The 22,904-nt window shown below is 43.4% G+C and overlaps 1 protein-coding gene across 1 annotated transcript in view; it reads right to left on the bottom strand.

Annotated features, from left to right (window-relative positions):
• The window catches only part of VIPR2 (vasoactive intestinal peptide receptor 2), an 88,221-nt gene that overhangs the window by 44,264 nt on the left and 21,053 nt on the right, over positions 1-22,904 (bottom strand). Inside the window, exon 4 of the mRNA XM_084621321.1 lies at positions 21,874-21,971. Within this exon, the coding sequence (XP_084477447.1) occupies positions 21,874-21,971 (98 nt within the window). The remainder of the gene's footprint in view (positions 1-21,873; positions 21,972-22,904) is intronic.

Raw genomic sequence — 22,904 nt, 5'->3', positions numbered from 1 at the left:
GTTTGGGGACCGGGTCCCAGACTGGCAGAAAGAATCTTTCAAGACCTTTTAGGAACCTGATCATTATCTCAGAGAATACTGATCTACCCTGGACGCGAGGATGGAAGACCGATATGGCCACCAGGTGAACCTTGATTTAAGAGAACGTGAGGCCCTAGTGCTTTAAGTGAAGGAGGTAATCTAAAATGGCCTGCAGTGACAACTGGGTGGGGTAGATATTCTGTTCTGATGCCCAGCAGGAGAATTGCTTCCACTTTCCCAGTAAGATGCTCTGGAGGGCTTTCTGCTCTCCAAGAGCACTTGCTGCACCTGATTATAGGTGACTCCCAAGCAATACTCCTCTGGATTCAGCCACACAGCATCCAATCTGTGAGGTGGAGAGGGGCAAGGCTCAGATGCAGCAACTGACTGTGATCCTGTGAGAGAAGGTCCGGGCGGCTGGGAAGTGCCCACGGGGCTGTTACGGTTAGGTCCATGAGCATGCCCAACCAATGTTGGTGAGGCCAAGCCGGGGCAATCATAATGACCTGTGCCTTTTCCTGCTTGATTTTCAAGAGGACCTTGCTGATGAGCAGAATGGGCGGGAAGGCGTACATCAGGTCTCCTGACCAGGACAGGAGAAAGGCATTGGAAAGCGAGCCCCTGCCGAGACTTTGCAGAGAGCAGAACTGATGACATTTTCTGTTCTGTCTGGTGGCGAACAGGTCCACTCAGGGAGCTCCCCACTTTTGGAACAGCATCCTGATGACCTCTGAGTGAAGAGTCCACTCATGGTGAGAGAAGAAGGGCCTGCTGAGGTGACCCGCTAGCGTGTTCCGGACACCAGGGAGGTGCAAGGCTTCCAGGTGGGTCACATGCTGAATGCAGAAGTCCCATAGACGAAGGGCTTCCTGGCACAGAGCCTACAAACAAGCTCTCCCTTGCCTGTTGACATAGAACATGGAGGCCGTGTTGTCAGTCAGCACCTGCATTACTCGACAGGATAGTTGGGAAAGGAACACTCTTCAAGCCAGAGGGATGGCTCTGAGTTCCCTGACGTTTATATGGAATGCCAACTCCTCTCATAACAATAGTCTGTGAGTCCGCAGCATACCGAGATGTGCTCCCCAACTGAGGTTGGGCGCATCCGATATCAGGGAACCCATGGGTCGTAGGCTCGCAAACGGCACACCTTCCCACACTAGCACCCGGCCAGACCCCCACTACAGGGAGGCAAGGACTCACAGTGGGATCATGAGGAGCTTGCCCAGGTGATGCCTGGCCAGGGAGACTGACGCCAGCCACATCTGGAGAGGACGTAGTCTGAGCCTTGCGTGCTGAACAACATATGTGCGTGCAGCCATGTGCCCCAATAGTCTGAGATAGACCCGGGCAGTGGTGAGCCGATGGGCAGTGACACTGATGATCAGATCAGATATTGCCCTGAATCTGGCCTCTGGCAGAAAGACTCTGGCTCAGGCAGAGTAGACGACGTCTCCAATAAACTCTATCCTTTGAACTGGAACCAATGTTGATTTTTGTTCTTTTATCAACAGGCCCAGAGCTTGACAAGTGCATAAAAACATAAGAACGGCCATACTGGGTCAGACCAAAGGTCCATCCAGCCCAGTATCCTGTCTACCGACAGTGGCCAATGCCAGGTGCCCCAGAGAGAATGAACCTAACAGGTAATGATCAAGTGATCTCTCTCCTGCCATCCATCTCCACCCTCTGACAAACAGAGGCTAGGGACACCATTCCTTACCCATCCTGGCTAATAGCCATTAATGGCCTCCAGAATTTATCCAGTTCCAGCTACACCGGACATGGATTCTGAAGCGCCCCTTGATGAGCCAGTGGTTGAGGTACGGGTAGATTTTGATATCCCAATGTCTGAGGTAGACCGCCACTATTGACATGCATTTCATAGCACAATTGCTAGGACAAAAGGGAGCACTGCAAATTGGTAGTGGGCAGTCCTGACCACAAATCATAGGAACCTTCTGTATCTGTGAAATATCGATATGTGAAAGTAAGTATCTTTCAGATCGAGGGTGGCATACCAGTCTCCTGGATTCAGGGAAGGAATGATGGAGGCTAGGGAGACCATGCGGAACTTCAATTTCTTGAGATACCTGTTGAGGTTTCACAGGTCGAGAATGCAGTGTAGACCCCCCCCCCCTTGGCCTTTGGAAACAAAAATAGTGGGAGTAAAACCCTTTCCCCACAGATGAAAAGGAACTTCCTCCATGGCTCCCACCCACAAGAGGCCTTGTTCCTCCTGAGTGACCAGATACATGTGAGAAGGGTCCCTGAAGAGGGAAGGTAGGGGGGAGAGATAGAAATAAACTGAGGGTATACCCCACTGCTACTGTGCTGAGGACCCACTGGTCTGATGTTAAGGGCCCAGGAAGGGTAGAAGGGGAACATGCGGTTGGAAAATAACGGGGTTCTGGATCCAGGACACAGGATGGAAGATCGCCCTCAAGCGCACCTTCAAAATGCCTGCTTATTACCCAATTTGTTGTGGATAGAGCTTGAGTAAGCTGAGGAGGCCAGCTGTTGGCCTTGCAGGCGCTTGTAGCCCTTGCCCTTCTTGAGGAAGGGCTCCGATTGGGAATGGCCTCCAAACCTGTGGGACTGCTGTGGCTTGAACCGCTTTCTTGCAGGCGCCGGTGTGTAAAGGCCCAGAGAGCGCAAGGTAGCCCTAGAGTCATTTGGGCCATGTAACTTGCTGTCTGTCTGTTCTAAAAACAGTGCCAGGCCATCGAATGGGAAGTCCTGGATGGACTGCTGAACCTCCACTGACAGGCCCAATAACTGTAGCCAGGATGCATGCCTCATGGAAATAGCCAAAGTCCATTTGCATCTGACTCCATTGCATCTGAGACTGCTTGGAGGGCTGCCCTGGCCACAGCCCTACCCTCGTGAAGGATAGCCAGGAACTTCTTCCTGGGTTCCTCCAGCAGCGAGTCCTCGAACTTGGCAATGGACTGCCAAATGTTAAAATCATAACAGCTGAGTAGGGCCTGATGGTTGGCCACTCTTAACTGGAGGCTGGCAGTAGAATAAATTTTTCTGTCAAAGAGATTGAGGCTCCTAGGGGTTGATCCCGGTTGGCCCTGTCTATCGTGCTCATTGGCTGCTGATACAACTAGGGAGTCAAAGGATTCTGCCAAATCCTTGGCCTCCAGCCCCAGGTTAGATGCCTTCTCTTTAGAGCTCTTGGTGAGCCTTACATCATCCTGGGGAACTGTGTGGGAAGGTCCCGCTATCCTCATTGGGCGAAGAGGATGAGGAGGTGGGTATAGGCAGGTTGGCCAACTCTGTTCCCTCTGCCATGGGAGCTTCCACCAAGGTAGGCTCCGACTCTGCTTCTGAGTCAGGGGATGAGTGGGAGACTGTCATCGACTGTTTTCCAGATGCCCCTGAGGCTGCGATGATTGAGGAAACTCCCATGGGTTCCATAGCTGCCAAAGAGCCGGCCACTGGCCCTGGGGCATGTGCCTGCTGGTGGCACTGAGGGGAATGCCAATGCCCTCAGTGGTTGGCCTTATCCCATAGGCAGTTTTTCGATCTCCCTCTCAGAGCCTGAGGAGGGGGACACTTGTCTGGGAGACCAGAATGGTATTGCTGCCATCTGTCTACCCCTGTCCCATCAGCCCTCTCCCCAGGTCTCCAATGGGGACCTGTACCAGGATCACAGCTCTTGGTGCCGCATCTCTGGTGACGGCATTTGGAGGATCCGTGACAATAACCTATCGATTGACACCTCATGCTTTGAGAGCGGGTCGCTCTGTTGACCGGGAATGAGAGCAGGAGCAAGAGGATTGACATCTCAGCTCAGGAGACTATTGGCATGCCTCTGGAGACCCGTACCAGCAATCCAGACACCAGTGATGACACTCCGGGGATCAGCGTCTTGACTCTGGAGTGGTGCTGCGAGATCAGAGAGCAACACCGACTGTCCGGGGACCAATGCCGGGACTCTGGGGACTGGCGATGTGCCTCCACGGGTCTGTGCTGGAGTGCTGGCAATTGGCACCAGGATCCCAGGGAACTCTGTCTAGAGTCCGGGGAATAACCCTGGGAACTCTGACAGGTAAGCTGACCCGTATCTGGGGGCTGGCACTGCTCAGGTGAGCACTGGCAGGGCACCCTCTGTGGCAGGGAGTGGTGCTACACAGATGGGGACCACTGAAAATTTACCCCCCGAATGGGGCACCTCGCTGGCTGGCGTGGGCAGCATTGTAAGGGACAATATGTCCTTAGCGGCCTGAAAGGCCTCCTCGTGGATGGCACTGCCAGGTGCCAAGTGTCTCTGCCACTTACCGGGGTGGCGGGAGAGTCTCACAGAAGGCTCGACAGCTCAATGGGCTCTGGAGCCTGGCCACCATCCTGAGGAGGAGGAGCTGCCCTGTGAGGGTCTTTGTTCTCCCCAGGCTCTCTCCTTCCCTTTATGGGATATAGGAGAATGTCAGTCGGAGGTCAGTGCCGGTGGCGACTCCGCACTGATGCTGCGGTGCTTGGAGTGGAGTCCGATCTAGCTTGCTCTGAGGCCGATGTGAGTGCCAACTCCATAAGGAGCTCTAAGTTGAATGTCGCGCTCCTTTTTGTTTCACGGCTTGAAGCTTTTACAAATGCGACACTTGTCGCTCACGTGGGTTTCCCCCAAGCACTTCAGACAGCATTGATGGGGATCACTGACTGGCATAGGTTTTTTACAGAGGTCACAAGGCTTTAAGCCTGGGGATCAGGGCATGCCCCGTCCCTAGGCTAAGTCCCATACGGGACTAACAAACTATTTTTTAATTTAGCACTAAGGGAACTAATAAAACTATACAAACTTTCTATAAACTATCTACAAGACATTCACAGCTAGGTATAGTTGAGAAAGGTAAGCTTGCCGAGGCAAGGAGACATTCCAGCACCATCACCAGTGGTAAGAAGGAACTGAGGGAATCCTGATCATTGGGGACTTCAATCTAAGTGAATGCTGGAAGTCTCATGCTGCCAGTACCAAAATACCCTTGGATTTTCTAAATATTGCAGCTGAAAATTTCCTAACTCAAGAAGTCATCCAGCATGAGGGAATTCTATATGAGATGTTGTCTTGATAGATAAAGAACTACTGATCACAGAACTAAAAATTAGTAGTAGCTTTGGTACAACAACTGATCATGTCACAACTGTCACATTTATTATGTGCAAACAGAATAAAGGCCAGACCAAAAAGTGTATATATGCTACTTTGAAGAGACCAATTTCACTAAGCTGAAAACAATTATGAGACAAATCAGCTGGGATGAAGAATTCAATTACAAACATGTGAATGATAATGGGGAATTGTCCCCAAAGCTACAATTCCAGTCTAGGAAGAAGGTTGTATGGGTTAAAAAAAAAAAAGACCTGGATTAGAGGGAAACTGAAGGCATCTATAAAAAAGTTAAAAAGGGGACAGTTGATAATCATGAATATAAATCAGAAGCTAGGAATTGTATAAAATTCATAAGGAAAGCAAAGGCACATAAGGAGAAAACAATGATCAGCAGCATTATGTTTTTAAGTATATTAAGACAAAAAGAGAATCCTAACAATGGATTACTAGATAATAACATTACTAGATGGAAATGGTAAAATTATCAATACAGAAAATGGAGAAATGTTCAATAAATATTTCTGTTCTGTATTTGGGAAAAAAGCCAGATGATGTAGTCATATCGTCTGATGATGATGACGATACTGTTTCCATTCCAACAGTAATTCATGAGGATGCTAAATAGCAGCTACTAATATTAGACATTTTAAAATCAGATAACTTGCATTCAAAAGTTTTAAAAGAGCTGGCTGAGGATCTTAGTGGACCTTTAATGTTGATTTTCAATAAGTCTTGGAATATAAGGAAAGTTCTAGAAGACTGGTAGAAAGTTAATATCATGCCAATACTTCAAAAGGGTAAATAAGATGACCTGGGTAAATATAAACTATAAGTCTGACACAGATCCTGGGAAAAATATGGATAAAAATAATGATAAAATAAAGGCTGAGAGCTTCCTAACAAGGCTCTAGCCTCCCATCCTTTGATCCCAAATTCCTATAGGTTCCCTTGATAGGGAGAACAAGGCTTTAAAAAGCAGGATCCTAAGCGACCAGAGAAGCCAGCAAACAGGAGTAGCAAAAAGAGGATTTTTGTGAGGGAGTTTAGAGAATGTTTGTTAAGTGTACCTGGCTCTCACACGCCCTCTCTAAACTTAACCCACTTCAAGATGGAATGCAGAGATAAGATTTCTAGATAACGTAAATGGCTGCTTCTTGGAGCAGCTAGTCTTGCAACTCACAGGAGTAGAGGCAATTCATGCTTTAGTCCTAAGTGGAGCACAGGATCTGGTCCAAGAGGTAGATATAGCTGAACTGCTCAGTAATAGCAACCATAATGTAGTTAAATTTAACTTCCTGGGAAACATTTGGATGAATGGGCTAGAAAACTGGCTAGATTTTTGGCTCGATCAATGGCTCGATGTCCAGTTGGCAGCCGGTATCAAGCGGAGTGCCCCAGGGATTGGTCCTAGGGCTGGTTTTGTTTAACATCTTCATTAATGATCTGGATGATTGGGATTGATTGCATCCTCAGCAAGTTCGCAGATGACACTAAGCTGGGGCGAGAGGTAGATATGCTAGAGGGTAGGGATAGGGTCCACAGGGACAAATTGGAGGATTGGGCCAAAAAATGTCTCATGAGATTCAACAAGGACAAATGCAGAGTCTTTCACTTAGGACAGAAGAATCCCATGCACTGCTACAGGCTGGGGACCAACTGGCTAAGCAGCAGTTCTGCAGAAAAGGACCTGGAGATTACAGTGGATGAGAAGCTGGATATGAGTCAACAGTGTTCCCTTATTGCCAAGAAAACTAATGGCATATTGGGCAGTATTAGTAGGAGCACTGCCAGCAGATCGAGGGAAGTGATTATTCCCGTCTATTTGGCACTGATGAGGCCACATCTGGAGTACTGCATCCAGTTTTGGACTCCCCACTACAGAAAGGATATGGACAAACTGGAGAAAGTCCAGTGGAGGGCAACAAAAATGATTAGGGGGCTGGGGCACATGGTTTATGAAGAGAGGCTGAGGGAACTGGGCTTATTTAGTCTGCAGAAGAAAAGAGTGAGGGGGGGATTTGATAGCAGCCTTCAACTACCTGAAGCTGGTTTTCAAAGAGGATGGAGCTCGGCTGTTCTCAGTGGTGGCAGATGACAGAACAAGGAACAATGGTCTCAAGTTGCAGTGGGGGAGGTTTAGGTTGGATATTAGGAAAAACTATTTCACGAGGAGGGTGGTGAAACACTCAAATGGGTTACCTAGGGAGGAGAATCTTCATCCTTAGAGGTTTTTAAGGCCCAGCTTGACAAAGTCCTGGCTGGGATGATTTAGTTGGGGTTGGTCCTGCTTTAAGCAGAAGATTGGACTAAATGGCCTCCTGAGGTCTCTTCCAACCCTAATATTCTATAATTTGAGAAAATACCAAAGAAACCCACCACAGTAGCATTTAACTTCAAAAGGGAAACTACGTAACACTGAGGAAGCTAGTTACATGGAAATCAAAAGGAACAGTTACAAAAATGAAATGCCTGAAAGCTGCATGGAAACTTAAGAAAACGTACACCATAACTGAGGCTTAAACTAAACCTATATCCCAAATAAATTAAACTGCAAAAGGATCAAAAATGTGGCACCATGGCTAAACAGAGTAAAAGAGGTGATGAGAAACAAAAAGGCATCCTTTAAAAATTTGAAATCAAATCCTTGTGAGGAAAACAAAAAGGAGCATAGTCAAGTGTAAAAGTATAATTAGACAGGCCAAAAAAGAATTTGAAGAAAAGCTAGCAAAAACCACAAAAGCTAACAGCAAAAACATTTAAGTATATCAAAAGCAGGAAGCTTTCCAAACAAAGTGGGGCACTGGACGATTCAGGTGTTAAAAGTGCACTTAAGGACGACAAGGCCATTTGCATCCATCTTCACTGACGAGGATGTGAGGTCCCGCGCTGCCCCCTGCCAGCAGCGGCGGTCCTGTGCCCCCTCCCCCCTCCAGCACCAGAGGGCACCCTGGAGCCCCCTCCCAGCACGAGCAGGCACCCCAAGGCCCCCTCCCCAGCACCAGCAGGTGCCCCAAAGCCCCTCTCCAGATCGGCAGCTGTGTCCCCGGAGTCCTCCAGAACACCAAAAAATTAGTCAGGGGTATAGAGTACAAGTCATGGACAGGTCACGGGGCCGTCAATTTTTGTCTATTGCCTGTGACTTGGCCATGACTTTTACTAAAAATGCCCATGACTAAATCTTAGCCTTAGTTATAAGTCTTTGAAAAACTGCAGTTTGCACATGTGCAGTACAGACTGGCTACAGTTTAACAGCTAAGCTATCTGAAGATTTCATCCTCCATGAGCATGCTCAAGCCTCTCAGAGCTTCTGGTGCTGACCAGACTGTGCATGCACTGTCCCCCAGAGTAATTGAGTAAGCTCACCCAAGCAGGGCTACACTAGCCAAGATGGACTTTCCCTGTACTAGTTGTTCCCACCTCCTTTTGACAAGGGCAGAGCTGGGCATTGGAGCTGAAAGCAAGGGGCCTTTATCTCCTGGGCTCTCAGTGACTCCCTTCTGGCTCTCAGGCAGTGTGGAGGAGGAGGATGTCGGATTCAAATGCATAGAGGACAAAAGCCAGACCAGGTGGAGAGGGAAGGAGTAGATTGGGGCAAGGAGTCTGGTGAGACTGGATGTGAAGAGGGAGAGAAACTGTGACCGGCTGAGTAAGGCGATTTGGACTGACAGGGCAAGGAGACTAGGACAGGGAGTGAGGGGAGTGGTGGCAAGTGCTGAAGCTGGGCCTGGGATCCCAGGGGCGGGAGAGATGCTGGAACTGGTTGGGCAAGCAGAATTGGACTGGAAGCTAGTGAGGGAAATGTGGGGGATGACTGGGAGCCAGTTCGTTGGTGAGACTGCGCAGATGATGACACGGGGGAGGGAGGGAGGGAGACTGGACAAGGAGATTGGGGACTAGGAACCAGTGTGGGTGAACAAGGATATGGGAGAGGATAGACACATCTGACAGGAGGCTGAAGTGTGGGAGGAGAACTGGGACTGTATATGTGTGTATTGTAAAATCATCTCTCTACATACAGTAATATACTGTATATGTGTATATTGTAAAATCAACTATTTTCTATGGTGTGTGCGAGAATTTGCAATTTGTAAGTTACATTTCCACTTTGCTTTGCAAGACAGAATAACAGTTTTTATTAAGGGTTCAGTGTGGCAGAGAGATGGGGACAAGGACCCACGGAGAGGGTGGTGAGGAAGACTGAATTTGGATGAGGAGCCCAGGGAGGGGGGACTAGCTGGATGAGGAGCTGGGAATGGGGAACTGCGCCGGGCTATGAAGGAGGGTGGGACTGGAATGAGAAACCTGTGAGGAGACTGGGACTGGGCAGACAAAGAGGAAGTGACTGAAATCAGGAGCCAGGGTGGGAAAGAGACAGGACTGAGACAGGTTGAAGTGGACGGGGCAGAAGAGTTGAGCTTCGGAGCAAATGGACAGAGCATGGAATGGACCCCAAAGTTCCTGAGTTTCACCATTCACTCTGAGGCCAGCAAATGTGTGTGATATCCACGAGCAAACTGTGTTTTATCCCCCTCTCATACTTGTCGTCATAGAGGATGACAACTTACTATTGCTATTAGTTATTTTGTTAGCTCAAGAAGTCTATATGGTGAATTGAAAGTTTCCAACTCCACTGATGAACCATGTGGATGTCAATATGATGCCACACAGTGGGATTTTTGTTATTTTCAGTTTGCTTTCCTAAAAAGCTAGGAAATTACACAAAAAAGTAAGTTAAACTAATATTACTAAGGTCACAAAGTTAAGCACTCAAAACTTAATTAATTCCATACAATGCATATTTTTAAATCAGAATTTCATGTAGTATTAGGTCAAATGCCTTGGAAATCCAAGTATACTATATCAACAGTTAACTTTATCAACAAGACTTGCAATCCTGTCAAAAAAAAAGGACAACGGTATGATTGACAAGAGCTAACTTCCAGGAAACCAAGCTCACAGGCATGAATTATATTTTTAGTCTCCAACCTGTCACTGAGAGTCCCAAGTTAACTGATCTATTATTTCCCGCAGGATTAACATGAAGCTAACCAGTCTATACATCCTTGGGTCATCCCTTTTAAAATATTGGAATTACACTGGCAGTCCTCCAGGTCTTGGAAATTTCCTGTTTTCCAAGATATATTAAAAATTAGCATTATTGGTCCAGCGATCTCTTTAGCTAGTTCCTTTAAGATGCTTGGGTGTAAGTTATCCAGGACTGTTGATTTGAAAATATTTAATTTTAGCAGATACTGCCTCACAGCCTCCTTTGTTACAGATGGTAAATCCTCTGCTTCATTCCACATACAGAACAGAAATATCTATTGAACTTTTTGCCTTTTCTACATTACTATTTACAATTTACCATCCACATCTAGCAATGAACCTATTCCATCTGTAGGTATTTTTAAAATTCCTAATAGGTTTAAAAAATGTCTTCTTACTGTCTTTAATCCCATTGGCCATTGATTCCTTTGGCCTTAACAGTCACCTACATTTTTTAACCTGTGACTTCTATTCATTACCATTTACGTTCCCACTTTTCCATCCTTTATATATTGATTTTGTTATGCTTTATCTCTACTCCTACTTCTTGGGTGTTCCTCATTTTCTGGGTTCCCAACTTGATTTACTAGGGCCTAGTTTGCTGAAGTGCAGAGCATTACAACTACAAATGAAGTCAAGGAGAGCTGTGCTTGAATATGTAAAAAATATATACAATGTTAAGTTCTCTGGAAAAAACAGGTTGTAGGCATCTCATATTGGCTCCCAAAATTAATGGATACTTTTGACCTTAATATATCTGTGCCTCAGCTCCCCATATTTAAAACTGGGATAATAATGCCCTCTCACTTCACAAGGGTGTTGGGAAGATAAATGAATTAATCCTTGTGAAGCATATGGATACTAGAGTGATGAGTGCAATAGGAAAGTCAAGAGGACATTAATAATTCTGTTTTCAAAGCAGGTCTGAACAGGTTGCAGTAAATAAGGTGTGGGCCACACATTGAACAACAAAGAGAAAACAAAATCTTCAATAGTGAGTCATTAACTGAGCTAGGTCCATCCTGTGCACTGAAAGAGGCAGCAGTCTTGTGGAAATAATATGTGAAAACATAATTAAAGACTGTATTATAATGCACATGCACAAGGGGGCTGAATTAAGGTTTGTCATAAATATAAAGGGAAGGGTAAACCCCTTTGAAATCCCTCCTGGCCAGGGGAAAGCTCCTCTCACCTGTAAAGGGTTAAGAAGCTAAAGGTAACCTTGCTGGCACCTGACCAAAATGACCAATGAGGAGACAAGATACTTTCAAAAGCTGGGAGGAGGGAGAGAAACAAAGGGTCTGTGTCTGTCTGTATGCTGGTTTCTGCCAGGGATAGACCAGGAATGGAGCCTTAGAACTTTTAGTAAGTAATCTAGCTAGGTATGTGTTAGATTTTGATTTCGACATCCAACACATCTCAGGAGCTTCTAACAAAGTGGCTGATGCACTCTCCCGTGAAAGTTTCCCAGAATCAACTGGTTAAAATCGTCCTTAAGATGTGGAAAATATTGTTAGTCTTTATGTACTTGGTAGTATATTTAGAGATGCATGTGTCTTATTAACTCTGTTTTTCCTAGAGCTCCAGGAAGAAATCCCAGCCAGTGTCTCACCCTAGCTGAGATTTGGGGGGCGTGTCAAATATAAAGGGAAGGGTAAACCCCTTTGAAATCCCTCCTGGCCAGGGGAAAGCTCCCCTCACCTGTAAAGGGTTAAGAAGCTAAAGGTAACCTTGCTGGCACCTGACCAAAATGACCAATGAGGAGACAAGATACTTTCAAAAGCTGGGAGGAGGGAGAGAAACAAAGGGTCTGTGTCTGTCTGTATGCTGGTTTCTGCCAGGGATAGACCAGGAATGGAGCCTTAGAACTTTTAGTAAGTAATCTAGCTAGGTGTTAGATTATGATTTCTTTAAATGGCTGAGAAAAGAATTGTGCTGAATAGAATAACTATTTCTGTCTGTGTATCTTTTTTGTAACTTAAGGTTTTGCCTAGAGGGGTTCTCTATGTTTTTGAATCTAATTACCCTGTAAGATATCTACCATCCTGATTTTACAGGGGGGATTTCTTTATTTCTATTTACTTCTATTTTTTATTAAAAGTCTTCTTGTAAAAAACTGAATGCTTTTTCATTGTTCTCAGATCCAAGGATTTGGGTCTGTGGTCACCTATGCAAATTGGTGAGGCTTTTTATCCAACATTTCCCAGGAAAGGGGGGGTACAAGTGTTGGGAGGATTGTTCATTGTTCTTAAGATCCAAGGGTCTGGGTCTGTAGTCACCTAGGCAAATTGGTGAGGCTTTTTACCAAACCTTGTCCAGGAAGTGGGGTGCAAGGTTTTGGGAAGTATTTTGGGGGGAAGGACGCGTCCAAACAGCTCTTCCCCAGTAACCAGTATTAGTTTGGTGGTGGTAGCGGCCAGTCCAAGGACAACGGGTGTAATATTTTGTACCTTGGGGAAGTTTTGACCTAAGCTGGTAAAGATAAGCTTAGGAGGTTTTACATGCAGGTCCCCACATCTGTACCCTAGAGTTCAGAGTGGGGGAGGAACCTTGACAAGGTTGCTTAGACAACCTTAATTCTGGCATTTCTTAACTTTGAGTGCTTGGCTTTGCAATGTAAGTAGTGTTCTTTTAATGTAGTTTTGTGTGTGTAATATACTGTATATGTGTGTATTGTAAAATCAACTATTTTCTATGGTGTGTGGGAGAATTTGCAATTTGTAAGTTACATTTCCACTTTGCTTTGCAAGACAGAATAACAGTTTTTATTAAGGGTCCAGTCCTGCTCCATTCCAAGTCAATAAGCGTTTTTATATTTACTTTAATGAGTACATGAGAAAGCCCTTAATCACTTCTCATGGAAAAAGTAATGAAAAAAAATGTAGAGTGTGGTGTAAATAAATACAGTATGACGCACAATGATTCAAATCATAAAGAGCATCGGTAGAAGTGAGTCCTGCATTATATTTTCTTGAGGAGGAAGGATCCAATTTAGACTCTTGAGACAAACAGTCCATTAGTCCACAGCAATGATACATTTCAGAGATAACAGTGCTGTACATGTGTTCTGAATGCACTTCGTGACATTAAGGAACTGTTTGAACAAGTCACGCTCAGCCGGATTTCCTTACTTTGATAGGATCTGTGGGTGCTCAGCCTCTCTGAAAATTCAGAATAGCTATGTCAGGTCTTTCTGCTGCTTATGTAACTCAGTCATAACCAAAGAGCATGGGAAATGGAAAAATACATTGTAAGTTACCGTGGTACCAAGCATTCACATTACTTCAAATGTGTGTTATGTCTTGCATTAATTTCCTAGCTATGTGTGGGTACCTGCTTATGGCCTACAAACACACATCAAACCCCGCTCCACATAATTCGTATGTACTGCTCTGTTTTATCTTAGGGTCAATCTACACTGCACACTCCCTTTACAGTAGTGTGTAGCGTACATACACAGCATGCCCCCCAGCAGCAGTATAAATAGCAGCATAGATGGCACTGCTCAGGCGAGAAGAGTAAAGACATGCTCAGACGAGAAGAGTAAAGGGTATGTACCTGACACAGTTCTCTCCACACCCAAGCAGGGCCTCCCCCATCCACACTGCTATTTCTAGCAGTGCAGTGTCCCGCTGTCTCCCCACCGCTGGAGTTTTTTACTACCACAAGGAGCCCCGCCAGAGGCTTTCCCCGCTGTCGTGGAAGACTCTGGCAGTGGGGAAAGGCTCTGGCCATAGGAGGCAATAGGGAAAGGGTCCAGGGTAGCTCCCTGCTTCCGGAGCCTTTCTCCGCTGCCGCCCCCTGCCAGAGCCTTTTACTGCCATGTGTAGTGGCACACTGCAGTGTGGATGCAACCTGCTTTTCACTGCAGCATGTAGCTACACATAGCCTACACGCCACACATGGTTTGCAGTGCAGACATTTCTTTAGGCACAGCAGACTTGCCCAGTCTAGAAAAATTGGTTGAGGTTAGCGTATGGTCGCTAGCTGGCTTTTTCATTCATGCGGATGAATTTCAATGCCTTTTACCTTGCCTGACCAGCTTGTGCTGTGCCCTGTGCAGGGTCTTGGCACTACGAAAAACACCATAAGAGGGAGCCAAGGATACACCTCAACTTATTAAATCTAGATGAAAGATACTGAAATCCATCCACACGACAAAAAAGGTGGTGACAAGGTTCAGATTAGTTAACACATCCCAATCTATCCTTGACCCATTTTTTAAGTATAGACAAGCCCAATTATTCCTATTGCTGTTATACCTACTAAAAATCCAATACAAATATCCAAAGGAGAAAAAAAAAAGGAATGAAAACTTGGATGGCCGAGGTGGCATCTGGAATTGAATCTCTGAGATTCTTGAAGGCTGATAGCTCACATACTGTATGGAGATTAGAAACTAAATACTGTAATAAAGATTTAAATTAAGCTCTTGACTGTTAGCAACATACATGGCCTGATTCTCCTGTCTCATAGCTGCCAATCAAGAGTAACTCTCCTGAACTCGAGAGTTACAGCAGTGTAAACCCAATGCAAATGAGAGGAGAATCAAGTTGAGAGTATTTTCTTCAAAGCTACTATTGCAGGTAGGTTAGGAGAGAACTATACTTTAGCAAACATTCTCCACAAAGCTTCTATTTCACGACTATGTGCACTCAGTATATTGCGTAATGAACATTTTTTAGATGTGCCTAACTTGATGGCTATTGATTTACATATATTCTAAATAAGTGAGATAAACTGCAATTGTTAAATTTGTTTAATATATTTTTAAAAAATGAACATGGAAACTTAAAATTGCATCTGTAGGGCCAAGTTCTGCCCTCAGATGCCAAAAACTTGCAACTGAAGTGAATGAAGTTGCTTTCATGCATCTGAGGGCCCTAAAGCATCAAGCTGTGCACACTGGCCAGCTATGTAACCACGTGATCGTTACTCCAATCTCTTTACAGAAGAGAAAGTATCATTGTAGCAAATAACTCATATTACAGATATAATCAAATGTCTTTGTTTCTCCTGAAAGAAAACTAATCCGACTCCTTGTACCCTTTCTATGTACTTTCATATTTAATTATTTTCCATGCATTCCATTGGTCATTTTATTTGGGATGTATGTGATAGAATAAAAGGGACAATCAACTTGAAAAAGCATATTCCTGTATTCCTGGATCAAAGATTTCTGTAACTGAAAGAAGTCAGCAATAAAATGTTATGTGATGTCTGGTACTGTGTGAATTTAACAGCGCTTTGTGGGTAGAAAGTCTGTTGTTTCCTCCGTAAGGCCAAGTTAGGCCACCATGCTGCAATCAGATTCATGGTGGCAGACCCCTGGGTCCGTGTGGAGCCCAACTGAAGCCAATGGGCTTTCACCTGGGTGCAGGGGATGAGCCAGCAGATCTAATGGCAAGATCAGGGCTTAACTCAGTTTATCCCTCACTAAGACAACCTTTATATGTAAAGACAGGAGAGCAGAAGAATCCTTGTTGATGTATTTAAAAAAAATTAAGGCCATGCTATTTCAGGCATGCTGAATCAGAAAAGTTTATTTTAATTAGTTTAAAAAAATTAAGTTGATAGTTTCCTGATTAAGTAAAATAACAATAAGATGATAATTAATTCAAATGATACAGATTAGGACCTAAACTAATTCCCACTAAAGTCAATGCAAAAACTCCCAACGACTTCAGTGGGAACTGGATCAAACCACTCACCATTTTAGCAAGCTAAGTGAATTTGTTCTTTTTGGGAAATTGGCAATGAAATATAATGGAAGCATTAGGTGATTTATTATTAAATGAACTCCTTCTATTCCAGATCATTAATAACCTGAACAGTTTGTCACCTTCTTATTAAATACCTATTCAGTATATCTTTACTAATCCCTTCTCTCTCATTTAAGTTTTTAAAACAAATTCATAACCCTTCAAAGCAAACGTGCCTTTCCCCTTCTGGAGCATAAAAATAAGTTCTCACCCTAATTGAGAGTAACTGCTAAAGAAACTGAAATAAACAATCATAGAAGTGTAGAACTGGAAGGGACCTCGAGAGGTTATCTAATCCAGTCCCCTACACTCAAGGCAAGACTATGTAATAACTAGTCCTGACAGGTGTTTGTCTAATCTGTTCTTACAAACCTCCAGTGATGGTAAATCCAAAACTTCCTTCGGCGATTTTTTCCAGTGCTTAACTACCCTAACAGTTAGGAAGTTTTTCCTAATGTCCAACCTAAACCTTCCTTGCTGCAATTTAAGCCCATTGCTTCTTGTCCTATCCTCAGAGGTTAAGAACAACAATTTTTTTACCCCCTCCTGGTAATAACCTTTTATGTACTTGAAAACTGTTATGTTCCCTCCTCAGTCTTCTCTTGTCCAGACTAAACAAACACAATTTTTCCAATCTTTCCTTAATAGGTCATGTTTTCTAGACCTTTAATCATTTTTTTCTTGTCCTCTGGACTTTCTCCAATTTGTTAACATCTTTCCTGAAATACGGTACCCCAGAACTGGACACAATACTACAGCTGAGTCCTTATTAACATGGAGTAGAGCAGGCGAATTACTTCTTGTGTCTTGCTTACAACATCACAGAATGAAGTTTGCTTTTTTTTTGCAACAGTGTTACACTGTTGACTCATATTTAGCTATAAACCCCAGATCCCTTTCCACAGTACTCCTTCCTAAGCAGTCATTTCCCTTTTGTATGTATGCAACTGATTGTTCCATCTTAAATAGAGTACTTTGCATTTGTCTTTATTGAATTTTATCATATTTACTTCATACCATTTCTACATTTGTTCAGATCATTTTGAATTTAATCCTATCCTCCAAAGCACTTGCAACCCCACCCAGCTTGGTATCATCCGCAAACCTTATAAGTGTACTCTCTATGCCATTATCTAAATCACTGATGAAAATATTGAACAGAACTAGACCCAGGACTGATCCCTGTGGAACCACACTCAATATGAACTGAATCTATGAGATAAACTCATTCAGCAGCAAAGATAAACTGCTATGTCAGTAGGTAACAAATTAAGAACCAGATTTCATTAGCCTGGCATATACTGAACAACACTTTCTTCAAGGGGACTGACTGCAGAAGAAATGGCTATTCAACATGAATGAGGGTAACAGAATCTGGTCTAAAACATTAAACCTCCTGTTTCCATAATCCCAGTGGTAATACCTCACTACACCACCATATATACCCTTAATAGACACCCAATGCAAACACAGTTCCTTTCTTTTTACACACTTCTGGTGTACAAAGAGAAAGAAATGTGAAGATTTCATCACTGAGCCCTGTGAAGGGGAACACTTTCTATCTGTGCTGCCTAGTGGTCAAGCTGCCTTCCCCCTGGGCATTCCCCTTTCTTCCCTACCGTTCTGCCCTGTAAAGGCGTGCCCTTTCAGTGACTCAGCCCTGAGCCAGGTCACGTTCTCAGGCTATATACAAAGAATCCAATAACAAGGAAGTCTCCAGGATTAAGCAAGGGATTCAGGGCTTCCCCCTTGTTTGGGGTCTCATGGTCCAGACTGTTGTGTCTTCCCCCAACTAGGGATTCCCCACCAATGGGTACAGTTCTCTAGCTGTCCCTCTTTAGGGACTGGTATGGGGGCCCAGGCCCGGACGCATCCTTTCCAGCAGGCTCCAGTCCAGGGCCCAATGGCAGGCAGCTAAGCCCTGCAGCCTATGATGCTATGCAGCTGCCTCCTTGGATCACTACCTATCAGTCCCCTCTCTCCCCACAAGATAAAGTACTAATGTACAATGATAAAGGCTCTAACCTTTAGAGAGTCACAGGTCCTTCTTTGTAGGCTTGGACATGTCGCTATAGTCAGGCCTCAAGCAGCAAGTGCTCCTTCCCAGGAGCTCAGAGGGCAGGTCAGCTTCTTCCCCCTGTCTGCCTAATACTGAGCTACTCTGCTCCTCTTTTTAAGCTCCTCCTCCAGCCAGTGCAGGCTTTGCAGGTAGAGTGGGGTGAGGTCGCCTGGGCCCAGAGTAGTTCTTTAACCCCTTCCTTTCCAGTGTGGGCTTTGTTACAACCCATCACAGGTCCTCTTTGGACTTTTTACCGAAATTTGGGCCCAGATCCAGCTAAACTATGCTGACTTTCACCAGCTAAGGATGTGACCCTTTGATAGTACTGTAACTCTGTACGGAGGCCTCACTTCAAGGAAGCATCCTGATTCAGGAAAGCACTTCAAACACATAGCTAAGTCTCACTGACTTCAGTGACACTGAAGTACATATTTAAGTGCTTTCCTGAACAGAGATGGATTTAAGCATGTGTTTTCCTGAAGTGGGCGCTAACATCGCAAAATTTCTAAGGAAAGCTTCAACAAAGAGACTTTCATATTTCTTCCTCTACTTTGAAACTATAAATAAAATAAAATGTTAAGAATTAAAAGAACTAACTATTCTTATTTGAATGTACTGTCTATTTGCAAAGGAAATAGCTACTTTCTACTGACCCAGAACTAGTGAATTTAACTTTATTTTTGATACTAGATAACACTGAACAGATTGTCCAATTTCTTGTCAGGAAGGAATTTTCTGTCGTGTCACATTAGTATGGTCAATTTATTTTCTGGCAATGAAGTGCCCAGAACTGAACTCAATATTGCAGGGTCAGCCATGACAGCGCTATGAGGAAAGAGGAATTGGTGCCTCCCTGCTATATGATATTATGGCACCTCAGATGCAGCCCAAACTTGCATTATCTCAGTTTCCATGATACACTATCCACTCGAGCCAGTTAGAAAGCGGTAACACCACAAAACATTTTGTAGTAACAGTGGGCAGCTAAGTATCTCCCCTCTACTTCCATCTTCTGGATTTTACCCTAGATGCTTTATTGTTGTTTGCCTTATTCCAGGTTGATTCATATTTGTTAATTCTGCCCACATTTCCAACCTCTCTAGTTTCTCCTGCACTATTATTTGCAAATTTAATTAACTTAAGTTTCACACTCTTCACTCCAGATCATTAGCAACAATGTTAAATAAGAACAGGTCTATTCAAATACTAATTCCTTCATCTGCCATCAGGACTGCTACAATGTATCCCTTTTTATTTATTGGCCTTTGGTTGGTTTTCAATCCAGGTGACAATGTTTGGGTACATGACAGTTTGGTGGTTGTAAAAATGGTTCTCTGAAACAGTAAAGCACTTTCAATTTTCCAAATATTCAGATGATTCCAATATCTCAGAATAACCATCTGCATACAAAATGGGAGAATAAAATGTTCCAGTCCATTTCTTTGTCAACTATTTTTTAGTTATTTATGTGTCTGGACTTTTTAATGCATTAATGAGCCACACTAATTCATGATATTTGCAAAACTCTTCATATACATAAACGAATAAAAAAAGTTCTTTAAAATGGAAAAAATTTAGAGACTACAGATTGCAGTTATGTGCATATATGAGATATGGAACTGTTACGTACTCACTGGCTTTTGACAGTCTTAACTGAGAAAGAGCAGAAGTGAACTAATTATAGTTTTCCAAACACGTTGTATTTTCATGGAGCACAGTGATTACTGTTAACACACATACGTATACGGAGTGGTATTGTTTTCTTTCTTTTAGTGTCTAAAAAGAATCTGGAATCCCTATATTATTTTGAAGGAAACTCAAGTTTTTCATATTTACAATAATTTTGGTTCTCTGTCCAGCATGTACTTGTTACAACACACGAAATGAGACAGGAAAAAGATCAGGAGGGAGTTTCTGGCAACCATTCTACCCTTGTGTGTGTGTGTGCTTGCACACACACAGTGATGGGGAGGAGGGAATGGGGGTAGGCTGGGATAATACGCCTGCTGCTCTGGACAGGGTCCTGAAAGAGGTCAGCTGGAAATTTCATGCACTCCTTTGGGGATCAGGCTCTTCACTGACTCCTCCAACCTATTTCACCCTGAATAGGTCTACCACTTAGACACTGACTATGACTTCTTTAGCTTGGATTTCATCAGATCTGGCAGACAAGGCAATGAGTCATAACAGGCATATCAGACATGTCTACAGCTGACTGCATCTGTTGCTGGCAATCCTGGCAGAAAGGAGCAAACTGCTGGCAATAACAGCTGAGTCAAGGTGGGTATCTATCTATCTGACAGATTTCTTTAGTGCCCACCACCGAAGTCATTAAGCACCTGGAAGAAGTAGGACATATTCCTTCTTGAAGAATAGGCATCAACTTTATCATTGCATGGGAGGTACATAGGAGGAGCCCATCTCTCCATGTGTGAATGGGAATTTGACTGATGGTGGAATCCTGCATTTGCAAGTGAAGTCTTGCTCTGGTGTGATACTACAGAACTACTAGAAAACCAGGAACATTTCTCACAAATAAACAAAGATTGTGAAAAACATATGCCCTTTTCTTGTTGAAAAATTTCAATGTTAGCTAAGTGTTCTAATCTGCAGGTGATGCAGGAAGACCTGGTAGCTCTCCTCAAAAGACATATAAGGGCAAGAAATGGTAGAGGCAAACTGAGAGGATTACATTTTAACACTTGCTAGGATCATTTGTTCTATATCTGACAGCCTTTGGTCCACATTCTGATGTACCTTATAAACTGATGTAAATCCAGAGTAATTCCCATGAAGACAATAGAGCTAAATGTTCATTCTACCTATTTACTGTATTTAAATGTACTGTACAGATTAAATGATATATACAATCATATTAAACTAAAGGAATACTAGTTTGTATTATAAATACACAAAATACTTAAAACATTAGTAGTATGCAACAGTAGCAGAAATTTTATAGTACAGTGACTGATAATGGCATCACAGTGCCTAGCACACTGGGTTCCTGATCCACTACTGGGGCTACTAGGCATTACAGTAATCCAAATAATAAATAATAATGATGATAATAAATATAATCATTAGTTTTTTATCATTATAGTTTATGAACCCTACACCTCTGCTCTTAGGGTATGTCTACACTTCGAGCTGGAGATGTGATTCCCAGCTCAAGGAGACATTCTTGCCCTAGCTCCCATCAAGCTAGCATGCTAAAAGTAGAGTGTAGTCACAGTGGCGGGATAAGCCCTGACTACACGCTTAGGGTCTCATACGGGTATGTACCCAGGTGGCTAGCCCCTTCCATGGCTTGTGCTGTCATGGATACATTCTATTTTTCATTGAACGAGCACAAGTATGTTTCCTCAACCTGAGAATCAGACCCCCAGCTCAAAGTGTAGACATACCTTCAGCTTAGATGAGAATTTCAACTCAAATAAAAGATTTTCTATACTCTCAAACATGCGTACACAATTCCTGTAGATTTCAGAGTAATATGCATGTATTTGGGAGCAGAATTGGGCCCTATAGTTTCAAGCAGAGAAAGGTATCACACAGTCCAAAGGCTGGAAGTTGAAGCTAGGCAATTTCAGTACATAAGATGTACATTTTTAATGGTGAATGTAATTAACCATTGGAACAGTTTACCAAGGGTTGTGCTGGCTTCTCCATCACTGACAATTTTAAAAATCAAGATTGGGATTTTTTTTTAAAAGATATGCTTGAGGTATTATTTTGGGGAAGCTCTATGGTATGTGTTATAACAGGAGGTCAGACTAGATGATCACAATGGTCCCTTCTGGCCTTGGAATCTATGAAACTCTTTTGAACATCTGCATCTGAATGAACAGAATAATTATTTTTCTTACCTTACTGTCATCATCACTGTCATAATAACCACAAGCGCTTATGTAATCTGGAAATATCTCTGACCATCCGTCACTTGTACAATTTTTGCTAATATTTCCTGTAAAACAAAAGTCACATATTTTTCCACATAGATTTAAAAGCTTCCTAACCAACAGGCCTTAAAGCCAAGCTTCATAAAAACTGTGCCTTCTTGTGGAAACCACTCCATTAACATGCTTTATGCTCCAGCACTGTCATTAAGCAATCCCACATATTTCCATTCATGTGCACTTATTGTTTTAACATTTATTCTTGGCTCTGAGTCATACCAAATATCTTTGCTATGCTAAAGAAACATACATACAAAATTGCAATGCTATGCCTCCTACTTTCAATCATGGAGTGTTTGAACAGAAACAGCCTGAAAGATTTTGTAGTTTTGTTAAAATTACTCTGAAGGGAGTTTATTATCTTCCACTTTTAGAGAATTATTTGTAGTTAAAATAGTTTGCCGGACAAGTAATTTGAATGAAAATGGCTCTATACAAACCTTGATTACTCTAAACTATTATTTAAGATCTTCTGAGCAGGTGATATTAAGTGTTCTACTAAAAGAGTTATTGAAGTCCTTGGATACTACAGTGGTGAATTTCTACACAGACAGATGAACATGCATCTGGTTTATAGCAAATTCTGATTTAGCACGTAATGCATTTTAAAGGCCCTCTCAAATTATGCGCACAGAGGCAAGGAGCAGGGAAAATATCACAATACAGGCAAACTTCAGGGACTTCAATCTATCCTCCACACCCATAATTCAATGGGGGGACCAAAGGGGAATCTTTTTGTTTTAACTATGAGTCAGCAGTGTGCCCTTGTTGCTAAGAAGGTATGAGTCAACAATGTGCCCTTCTTGCCAAGAAGGCTAACAGCATATTGGGCTGCATTAGTAGGAGCATTGCTAGCAGATCAAGGGAAGTGATTATTCCCTTCTATTCGGCACTGGTGAGGCCACATCTGGAGTATTGCATCCAGTTTTGGGCCCCCTTCT

The sequence above is a fragment of the Lepidochelys olivacea genome (assembly GCF_965140295.1).
Source record: "Lepidochelys olivacea isolate rLepOli2 genome assembly, chromosome: 2".
NCBI lineage: Eukaryota > Metazoa > Chordata > Testudines > Cheloniidae > Lepidochelys > Lepidochelys olivacea.
This window is presented reverse-complemented; position numbering and strand designations above follow the sequence as displayed.